Below are 12,215 nucleotides of genomic sequence, written 5' to 3'. Positions count from 1 at the left end.
GGACGTGTTTTTCAACAGACTGTCGGCATCCCAATGGGAACAAACTGTGCCCCTCTACTTGCCGACTTGTTTCTTTATTATTATGAGGCTGACTTCATGCAGGAACTTCTTAGGAAGAACGATAAGAAGTTAGCAATATCCTTTAACTCTACTTTCCGCTATATAGATGACGTTCTTTCACTAAACAATTCAAAATTTGGTGACTATGTGGAACGCATCTATCCCATCGAATTGGAGATAAAGGATACTACAGATACAGTTAAGTCGGCTTCATATCTTGACTTACATCTAGAAATTGACAATGAGGGTCGGTTGAAAACAAAACTTTACGACAAAAGAGATGATTTCAGCTTTCCAATTGTGAACTTTCCATTTCTAAGTAGCAACATTCCAGCAGCACCTGCATACGGGGTATATATCTCCCAATTGATACGATATTCCCGTGCTTGCATTTCCTATCATGATTTTCTTGATAGAGGGTTACTGCTCACAAGGAAGCTATTAAACCAAGAGTTCCAAATGGTGAAGTTGAAATCATCCCTTCGTAAATTTTACGGACGCCATACGAGCTGGTTGACCGTTATGGAATAACCGTTTCACAAATGATACCGAATATGTTCCTTACGTCGTAACTACAATCCCCTTTCCTTTCATGAATGTAACCTACCAAGTTAGACTATTTACTGGATTTGTAATCACATAAGCAATACGACGGGTGCCACATGTGGAGCAGGATCTGCTTACCCTTCCGGAGCATCTGAGATCACCCCTAGTTTTTGGTGGGGTTCGTGTTGTTTATTTTTTAGTTTTCTATGTTGTGTCATGTGTACTATTGTTTTTCTGTTTGTCTTTTTCATTTTTAGCCATGGCGTTGTCAGTTTATTTTAGATTTATGAGTTTGACTGTCCCTTTGGTATCTTTCGTCCCTCTTTTAAAGATCTGTACTTTGCGTCTTGTTTGAACAATAACAAGGTGTACATGTGGTAATGGTATTGATTCTAATAAATACACGCTCTTTTGTGATCCCATGGCCAAATGTGTGTACTAGTATTTTAAAGTAACACTTTGCATCTGTGGGGGCATCACTAGTATCTCTCAGATACAACAGTATCTCAAAGAAGGTCCTTTATTGACTTCGTTGTAAGATATTTTAATACATATTGTTCAGAGTGGAGTGCGGGGGCATTATTTTGTCTAGTTCAGCTTTGTATCGATCTAATGCTTTAAGTTCTTTTCAACTTATTATTATAATTTGTTCATATGTTGTGCCTTCAAAAGAATGTCCCAGGTTACAGGAGGGTTGGACGCCCGCAAATATGTTTAACCCTGCCATATTCTTAATGTGGCTGTCATTGGGAGCTTGTGATTCGTTGGATTTCGTTTATTACTGTATACTATATTTGTTTTTCGTACATTGTTTTGTACATAGATCATGCCGTTTTTTTCTCGTCGAATTGTTTTAACTTTATGATCGTGTGCCCCTTTATAGCTGACTGTTTGTTCATTGCTGAAAACAGAACGGTGACTACAGTTGATAACTTTTGTGTCATTTGGTCTCTTGTAGAGAATTTGTCATATTGGCAGTCATACCACATCTTCTTATTTCTATGTTGCAGTTAACCATATTTGACATGATTGTAATCTGTTTACCGACGGCGCGGATTTTCTCATACCGTTTAAAAAGTAAAATCACAAAAATACTGAACTCAGTGGAAAATCTAATCGGAAAGTCCATAATCACATGGCAAAATCAAATGACAAAACACATAAAAATGCGGTATCCTACTGTCACTTTTATTTATTACAATCAAATCAGAATATTATCTAGTGGACAGTACCGTCCGCGGGGATTCTACTAGTCAGGTAGCATAATCAACTGCACCCGGATTTGTTTTCGCTTAATCATTTATGACTATTGAAGAGCGCTATAATACTATTGCCTCAAATTTACAGGGTGCAATTTTGGAACCTGTTCAATAAGACCCCGTTTACACTGGCAACGAAATCGAATCGATCTTTATTTGAATCGATCTTGAAAGACCTGTTCGCGTTTACATTGCACAAACAAGATCGATCGAGATCGATCTTATTTAAAAAGTAAAATCACAAAAATACTGAACTTGGAGAAAAATCAATTCTGAAAGTCCATAATCACATGGCAAAATCAAATAACAAAACGCATAAAAAACGAATGGACAAGAACTGTCATATTCCTTACTTGGTACAGGCATTTTCAAATGTAGAAAATGGTGGATTAAACCTGGTTTTATAGCGCTAACCCTCTCACTTTGATGACAGTCTCATCAAATTCCGTTATATTTACATTGATGCGTTAACTAAACAGACACAATAAATAAAATAGTCAAAATATGGGTACAGCAGTCATCATCGAGTAACAATTTTAAAAGGAACAATTTAACAGAACACAAAAACATCTATCTACAAACACATTCATTGATATGCGTGTCTGACGTCAGAAAAATTTATGCGTCACATATATTTGTCGTTCAATGGATATACAAACAATTTTAAAATTTCACATAGGCAATGTTAGCATACAGGGTTAAAATTTCAAAAGTATGTAAGAATTTATTTCAGAAATAGACCAAGATTTAAAATAGTCCAAAAGTTATATAGAATTTATAAGAATCCACAAATAGTTCATTCCACTACGCTATTGAATAATTTTGACGTTTGTGGTTCAACGTATTTTCTAATTCATAATAGAAATATATCATAATGACATATAATAAAACAATATCATACTGACGGGATCTTTTTAAAGTACAAAGTCACGTTTATAAGAACCAAAGAAACACAAAAAGTCGCATATACAAAACACACCAGCAAAAATGAAAGATAATACAAACACATTGACGGGATTTTTAAGTACCGAGGGACGTTAAATGGATATCACATAAAACAATCCATCAGTAAAAGTAATATTAATGATAGAACAAAGACAAATGAAAGAACAATATATAACACATTGTTAAGATGATAAACAGCATCAGTACGCAGGATCTATACATCAAGACCATCATGTATTATTTGGAAGTTGATACGGAATATTTATCAACAAGGTCTTGGTACCTTCCGATGAACTTTTTTAGAAAAAGGACGAGACATTCTTTGACATACCCCTGGTTCGTCAATTTTCTACTCAGACACTGATGACGTTTTACAAAGTCTGAGTAGGAGCTGCAAGCTCTTGAATATCGAATAAGTTGGGAAATATATATCTCATATGCAGGTGAAGTTGGTATATAAGGTGGGGGGAATTTATAATTTCAGACTTAAAATCGACTCGTTTGTCATAGAGTCTGGTACTGAGATGACTTTGTAAGTCAATTTCGAGATATTAGTCTAAAAATGAGGCGGACGAAGCCGTGTCAATTGTTTCTTTAATTTCTAGTTCTGTGGGATATATTAATGGAACCCAATCAGAAAAGTTCGGTTTGTTTATGAAAAGAACATCATCAATATATCTGAAAGTGAAATTAAATAATCTGGTTTCTTTGATCCTCTTGTTTTTGACAAGTGTCTGAATGAACTACGATTCATATGAAAATAAGAAAGGTCGACAAGAAGAGGCACACAGTTTGTTCCCATATGAATGCCGACAATTTGTTGGAAAAGTCTACCTCCGAACTCAACAAATATGTTGTCGATAAGAAACTCCAGCATACTGACCACTTGTTCTTCTGTGTAGCATGTTTTACCTTTTTGTTTGTCACTATTAACGAAATATGACTTATGATATCCCAAAGTAATAAATTTATAGCGTATGGTACCATTTTTTATGTTGAAAGGCGACGGGGATTATTTCTTTTAGGAGATTTTTCAATTTCACATGGGAAATGGTGGTATACTGGGTTGAAAAATCAAAAGTTTTGATAGAACTAATTTCAGAAAAAGAACGAGATTTAAAATTGTCTAAAATTGTTCTTTAGAATTTTTAAGAATCCACATATGGTTAATACCACTACGCGAGTAAACAGTTTCACGGTATTTCTGAAGAACCTCTTTCACTAAAATTGGTCTTTGGAAATTTTACGAATCCACATACATGTATGGTTAATACCACTACGCGAGTAAACAGTTTCACGGTATTTCTGAAGAACCTCTTTCACTAAAATTGGTCTTTAGAAATTTTACGAATCCACATACATGTATGGTTAATACCACTACGCGAGTAAACAGTTTCATGGTATTTCGGAAGAACCTCTTTCACTGCAGACAGAATTTTAGTCAATCTAACTATTTAACCAATAGTGTTAAACACGTTAAATGTGTACACCAACAAGTTTTATAACTTAAATAATTTAAAAAAAAAGGAAATTAACCATTCAATGGTTCTAATGATCTCCCCTTTATCTTTTGACATATATATATATATATCTATATGTATATACTTCCAATCTTCTTACTGCAAAGAGTGATGGTATACATTTTGTAGACTACAATTTAACATGTTTGATTTCTTATTTAGAATATTTAATTATCTCGCAATTTACTTTTTTTTTAAGACAATGCTATAAACTTTGTCAGAGTTTTGAATGTCCGTAGATGACCTGTTGCAAGGCAAATTCTTTGTCCCTATTCAATATCCCCTCATTTCCTGTTGCAGTCTTAATTTCTTCGACCTAATCTCGGATGATATCATTATATATCAAAAGATAAATATTTCAGATGAGAACAGCTAAATTTCATCCACAACGACGAAATTAAATGATGTTATAATTATTGCATTTCATAAAAATCATTAAATTTCTTTTCCTTAGTTTAACAGATATTGTTAGATAACCGACCAAAACTAAGATGAAACTTCCAAGTTCTATTACACGAATGTAAATAAATCAAAAGTATATGTAAAGGCTTTCATATATATCAACATAAATATTATATAGATCTTTTATTACTGTTAATAAGTATGTTTTCATACTATAATTTACAAAAATGAGTTCTTATCATGCCTTACAAACACCATCCAGCCCAAAGAATTGAAATGTAAGGATGCATTGAATTTCTTTTTCAATTACATAATTCTATACGCAAAATGCAGTATTTTAAAATTACGTTATATATGTTCATCATGCGAGAAAAAATTGGCAAACAATCAAATTGCCCAAAAAATTAAATAGTTAAAATGCCTTATCATGTGGAAAATGTATATGAAACTTCGATAAACACGGACAAATGTTTTATTGAAAAAAATTCCATAAATGATACTTACATCTAAAAAGGTAAGTTATGAGAAAAGTTAGAAAATATATACGATTTTAGTTGTTAAATTATTTAAAGAAATCAAAATAGTATTCATTATTTTTTTTTTTAATTTCAAACTCGATATTTTTATCATACTTGCATTGATAGCTTCATATTATAAATCATTGACGATTCTACATAGAATATTTTTAAGGGTATTAGCTTTTGATACAATCGCCAGACGACAAAATAATCAAACGACATATAGATCTTAAGGATGTTCGCTTGTCATGTTTTGGAATTTTTGTCAGATTTTCAGAAACCTTTGGTTTAATCCATTTGAAAGCCTTAACACAATTTGTCCATTGACCCCTATTTTTCATTTATAAATCTTTCACATGTATAATGATAAGCCATTTGTTAAAGTCTTATAAAATTTTATTAAAAGTGTTTTTTAGAACTTAAACTTGTTAATGATAAAGCTATGAAAAGTCAAGAGAGGATATTTTTCCGCCAAAATTTCAATGGGCCGGGCTTAATTATATCTAGAAAACAAGCACATTGACATACAAATGTATATATTTTTTCTCTTTTAATTCCTTTATTGATCCCCTATCAATTTAAAATAGTGTTTTGAAAAGCTAATTATTTTGAAATTGAGAAGCGAACTCCCTTATCATATATTTTTTCAACAATACACTGTGCCATATGTCTATAATATGTCAAGCTCTATATCATTAAGCGTAATTGAAAATGGACATAGATAATAATAGATATCAGCCATTAACATCAAATGCTCCAAATCACAAACTAAACTTTGTTAGTTACAAACAATAACATAAAAGATTTTATATAATCTGCAATATTTTCAAAATAAAAAAATATCTATTAATATTAGAACATGTGGTATGATTGCGAGTGCACATAAAGACCAAATGACGCATCCATTTATAACTGTAGGTCATCGTGCGGCCTTCAACAATGAGCAAAGAATATTACACACAGTCAGCTATAAAAGGCCCCCAAGATGACAAAGACAAATGTTACTCAATTCAAATAAAAAAAATAAAGACATAATTTATGAACAAAATAATGAACGAAAATAAAATCCAGCAAAAAAAGCCGACACCCACTAGATTGCAGGATCTTGACTTTGGACAGGGACATACATACTATGGCGGGGTTTAATGCGATTGACAGAACAAACCCTCGTCTAACATGAAGCAGTGCAAAGTAGGAACTAAATATACAAATCAGTTGAAAAAGGCTTGGCCGTTCTTGGACAATAGTTGTTAACTCTTTATAAATTGTGACTTGGATGCAGAGTTGTCTCAGTGGCGGTCATACCTCTTTTTCTTGTTCATATTAACTATGTTCAGCCATGGCGTTGTCAGTTTATTTTCGATCTATGAATTTGACTGTCTCTCTGGTATCTTATACCCTCCTTTAACTCGGCGTCTGCACCTACAAATTCATCTGAAAATATTAATAAAATTGAGAATGGAAATGGGGAATGTGTCAAAGAGACAACAACCCGACCAAAATAAAAAAACACAACAGCAGAAGGTCACCAACAGGTCTTCAATGTAGCGAGAAATTCCCGCACCCGGAGGCGTCCTTCAAATGGCCCCTAAACAAATATATACTAGTTCAGTGATAATGAACGCCATACTAATTTCCAAATTGTACACAAGAAACTAAAATTTAAATAATACAAGACTAACAAAGGCCAGAGGCTCCTGACTTGGGACAGGCGCAAAAAATGCGGCGGGGTTAAACATGTTTGTGAGATCTCAACCCTCCCCCTATACCTCTAACCAGTGTAGAAAAGTAAAAGCATAACAATACGCACATTAAAATTCAGTTCAAGAGAAGTCCGAGTCTGATGTCAGAAGATGTAACCAAAGAAAATAAACAAAATGACAATAATACATAAATAACAACAGACTACTGTTAACTGACATGCCAGCTCCAGACTTCAATTAAACTGACTGAAAGATTATGATTTCATCATATGAACATCAGGCACAATCCTTCCCGTAAGGGGTTTAGTATCATACCATCATAACATATATGAGAAGAACATAACCCGTGTCATGCCAACAACTGTTTTTAGAATAAATGTGTTTAGTTCCGACGCAAAGACCTTATCAGTGACTCAATATTAACGCCAAAATATGCAATCTTTAATGACTTGACAACAGTATCGTAATTATATCCCTTCTTAATAAGTCTATTCAAAGGTTTTGTAAGTTTATGAGGTGAATACTGACACCTTTGTGCTTTATAAAGAATATTTCCATAAAAAATTGGATGTGAAATACCTGAACGTATAAAAAGTCTGCATGTTGAGCTATATTTACGAATGATGTCTTTATACCGATGATAAAATTTAGTAAATGTTTTGACTAGTTTGTGATATCGAAAACCCTGGTGTAATAATTTTTCAGTAATACATAAATTTCTCTCGTTAAAATCTAAAACATTGTTACATACACGAGTGAATCGTACAAGTTGAGATATATAAACACCGTAAGATGGTGACAATGGAACGTCACCATCTAAAAACGGATAATTAACGATAGGAAATGAAAAATCATCCCTTTTATCATAAATTTTAGTATTCAGCTTTCCGTTAGTGATATAGATATCAAGATCGAGGAAAGGGCAGTGGTCATTGTTAGTATTAGCTTTATTTAAAGTAAGTTCACCAGGATAAATTTCATTAATATACATACTGAAGTCGTCATTATTGAGAGCCAAAATATCATCCAAATATCTAAAAGTATTATTAAATTTGTTTATCAGATGTTGTTTTGATGGGTCTTTGCTTATTTTTGTCATAAATTGTAACTCGTAACAATACAAAAAGAGGTCCGCAATAAGTGGTGCACAGTTAGTCCCCATTGGAATTCCGATAATCTGACGATATACGGAATCCCCAAAGCGAACAAAAATGTTATCTAGTTAAAATTCAAGGGCATATATAGTATAAATTTGTATTGATCATAATAAACTTGTATGTAACACAACTTGTTTCAGACAAATTATGTCCTATTAAAAAATGAAAAATATGTGGGTATGAATTGTCCGTTTGACTGGTTGGTATAAGTATTTGAGTATTTAAACATATATATCTATATTATTTTATCATTAGGATGGGTGTCCAAGGATTGACGACGATTGTAAACAGAAAAGAAACGATTTTATTTGAAGATCAGATTTTTTCAGATACAAAACTCGTCATTGATGGAGACAATCTTTTTTCCTTTCTATATGTAAACCATAATATTGACCTAAAACATGGAGGAAACTATGACGTGTTTGCCAGGAAGATTGAAGCATTCTTCAATGCCCTGAAGTCAAACCAAATATGTTCGTATGTTGTGATGGATGGTGGATACGACCCGGACAACAGAAAACACGAAACACATGTACGTAGAGCGAGAGAACGAATAGGTAAATCTAGAGAAACTGCTAGTTCGGAGACTACATTTGCTCCTATGCTCTGCCGTCTAACATTCTTAGCGGTGATCGAAAAAATGAAAATACCTTTCGTTGTCTGTGATTTTGAAGCCGATCACGATATTGCTACGCTCGCAAATACATTCCTTTGTCCAGTTTTATCAAATGACAGTGATTTCTTTGTGTACGATTTAGAAAAAGGATATATACCATTAGATACATTCACTGTTTCAGACACTTGCTGCAAAGGAAAAATCTATTACGCAAAAAATATGGAGAAAGCTTTTCCTGGTTTTCAAATATCAAAACTACCTGTATTAGCTGTAACGTTAGGAAGTGATTATATCAGGAGGGAACATTTATACCAGTTCTATTTCTCTTTAGCTGATGATCCAAATGAAACTAGCCTTACTGTGATACAACGAAAAGCCATTCGATGGTCTATAACAACTTCACTTGACGACGCTATTTCAAGGCTAGAAGAGAGTATTCCGGAATCATTACGTAAATTTGTAAGGATTTCACTTACAATGTATTCAGATACAAAACGTTTCGAAAGCTTCGATCTTGCTCAATTTTTCACGAATAAGAATACAAACACAACAGACACATTTAAGGCAAATCTCCGGACGGGTAAATTACCTGTATGCGCTCAGAACATACTCAATTTGCGAGAAGTATTTCTCCTCTGTGAAGTCGAAGACATTGGCAGAAAAAGATCAATCCACTTGTCTACTCTTCGAATACGACAGGCAATATATGCAATGTTGTTGGAAACCCCCGAAACATACATAATTGAGTATGATCGTGACGGTGGATCACTTATGCGTTTTAAACGCTCATCTGTATTAGCTGACGGAGTGAAAATGCCTTCATGTACAGAAGCGATAGGAAAAATACATACATTATGTTCAGTTTTCAGATTTGAAGACGAAAAACTCTTAGACAAATTTTGTGGAAATACAAAACTGTTTGTCCTCTTCTTAACCTACTTGGTGAAGCACGCTAAGCCGAATGTGGATTCAATTTACGTGAAGAGTTTGATTTTGTGTCATTTCGTTCTCAGCGCAAGGGTAATTTTGAGTACGAAAAACTATCATCCCGGAAGCTTGGTGGACACAATTTTGTTACAAATGCACGAATTATGTTTCGACGAATTTTCAGCTTTATTATCAAACTCTGAAAAATATTTTTCGAACGATTTACTTGACTTTTCAATAAGTATCGTGCATGGATTTTCGCAGTATCAATCTTGTTTTGCTTTTGGAACTTATTTGAATCAGCTCTTAGGATATCCAATTCCTCTGTTAAGTCCACATGAAGTGTTCAATGGTACATTTCTTCATAATATCTATGCACGTTTTCAGAACTGCGAAGAGGAAAGAGTAGACAAGGAAATCAAGAAATATTTTCAGAATAACGAAAGTTTGGGAAAACTTTACGACGACATAGTATCTGCAGTGAAAATAAACGTGAACAGTGCACGATGGGAGTGAAAAAAAAGACAGCTTATAATTAGGATCGAACTAATTACCTGGATGTTTTGTTTCCATTAACTTAGAACGGATAAGGTTAAATACAATACAATACAATACAAATACAAAGTTTTTTATTGTCAATTATGACGCCCAATAATTTGAGCAGTACAATTAAGTTCAATTTCATACAAGTGATTACATATTGATTACATTGATTATTTAACAATTAAACAAAGTCAAGTCTTTTTCAACCAAATAAATTCTGCAGAAAAGATATATACATATATAGTTTTACAATATAATATAGATGGACAAACTACCGGTGACTAAACTGTATCTAGAATTAATTTTCTCTCTTTGAATAAAGTACACAATAATAAACTTACTTTTTTAATTATAACATTATCCTCAGATGACATTAACCATATTAATTTTGATTTATTTGGGAGGCTTTTAAAGTTTTTGTTAACCTTATTTAAGTAATCTATATATTCAGATCTTTTATTTTCTAAAACAGGACACTGAAGAAGAAAATGAATTTCATCTTCAACTTCAGTGTTACATAATTTACATATTCTATCCTCCACTCGAAGCCCCACATATCTGCCTCTTTCAATTTCTAATTTATGTGCACTGACTTTGAACTTAGTGAGCAGTCGCCTTTCATCCTCATTTAAAATTAATAAGTACTTTTCCATATAAATATTTTCTTTAAATAATCTGTAAGTTCTTAGTTTATTTCCATGCTGTTTATTTTGTCTATCATTGTAAAGTTCAGATTTCCAGATACAAGAATATTTCTGTTTTAATTTCCGGTAAATTAGTGATTTTAAATCCATCTTTGAATTTTTAACAAGTTTAAGATCTATATCAAGATATTTCATAAGAATAGCAATACAACTATACCAACTATTTTATGAATTGAGCAAACCAATTATGCAGTATCAACACTTTGAGAATATATGATCTTTCTAAGAGCTTCGTGGTCGGCCGAATCACGATATGCATTTAAATTGCATCTGCTTGCGATTGATTTTACCACTAGTATATGTACGTGACTTGTCTGAAATATATACCTATGATGTCTATAATCTACCCTTAAGCTTGTGTGCGAAAGATCTCACCACATGCCCGAAATCTATCTCAGTGCTTTTCTATGCTTCACGTTACAACTATGGATATTAATGGAAGCGATATCAGCAATTTCAAAAATTGAAAAGATTTGCTTGATCTAAAGATGTCATTATAATATACGAAGGCCATTTGTTCATTCTGGTTAATCATTTTTTGTACAGAATCTCAACTCATATTTAATCTTACATGTATAAAATGGGGTAAAATGTATTTAGAATGCATTCGTTCGTGTTCTAATTATTCTCCAAATCATAATTCATTAACATCTGCAACGTCATTGTGTTATGTACTATTTGATAAATGTGTGATACAAATGTAATGTTCTCTGACGTGTCTTAAATATTTTCGCAAAATATGAAAACAATGTCTAACAATTTTCAAAATTCAAATCGGAAAGTCCGTTAATGTCATTAAAGGGTACCAATGGATCAAATACATATCAGAAAAGAGTCAAATGGTAAACGGACAATTTTTTTTTTTTTAAATTGTTATGAATCTGTACTATCTTTTAAGATGATGTTACCCTCGCGAACTGGTAGTCCACCACCTGTGATATCGACCTAGTGCTTAAAACAATGAAAATAACACTTTATTTATTGAATGAGTCCAAAACACCGTCCGAAGCATTTTTCTAGATTTACTTTCATTAGGAACGCTCAAAGCCGAATATTTGAAAGCCAAAGATTTATAAGAACCGAAACAGTTGAAGAGCTGTACAACCATAAAGTACCACCCAAAAAAGTCAAATGCATCTTAACAATAGTGCCCGTGGGAGCTGAACTCGTACTAAGATACTGATTAACCGTATGAATAACGAGAATTTCTTGTTGATCACCATTTAAAATTAAAAAAAAGCATGCAAATGTTATGGGAAGGCAAATATTTTTATGCCCCACCTACGATAGTAGAGGGGCATTATGTTTTCTGGTC

General features: G+C 33.0%; 1 protein-coding gene across 1 annotated transcript; it reads left to right on the top strand.

Moving 5' to 3' along the window:
• The first annotated feature begins 5,130 nt into the window (after positions 1 to 5,130).
• Positions 5,131 to 10,783, top strand: LOC139511300 (single-strand DNA endonuclease ASTE1-like). The gene is made up of 2 exons (XM_071297924.1): positions 5,131 to 5,246; positions 8,366 to 10,783. The coding sequence occupies exon 2, from the start codon at positions 8,367 to 8,369 to the stop codon at positions 10,167 to 10,169; it is 1,803 nt and encodes a 600-aa protein (XP_071154025.1). The 5' UTR covers positions 5,131 to 5,246; position 8,366; the 3' UTR covers positions 10,170 to 10,783.
• Positions 10,784 to 12,215: the final 1,432 nt, after the last annotated feature.

This window comes from Mytilus edulis, chromosome 2, assembly GCF_963676685.1.
Source record: "Mytilus edulis chromosome 2, xbMytEdul2.2, whole genome shotgun sequence".
Classification (NCBI taxonomy): domain Eukaryota; kingdom Metazoa; phylum Mollusca; class Bivalvia; order Mytilida; family Mytilidae; genus Mytilus; species Mytilus edulis.
The sequence above is the reverse complement of the archived record's forward strand: the minus strand, read 5'-3'. Positions and strand labels throughout refer to the sequence as shown.

Bases quoted from the DNA above. Each gene is read 5' to 3' on its own strand.
- LOC139511300 (XM_071297924.1), top strand. From the start codon at position 8,367: ATGGGTGTCCAAGGATTGACGACGATTGTAAACAGAAAAGAAACGATT.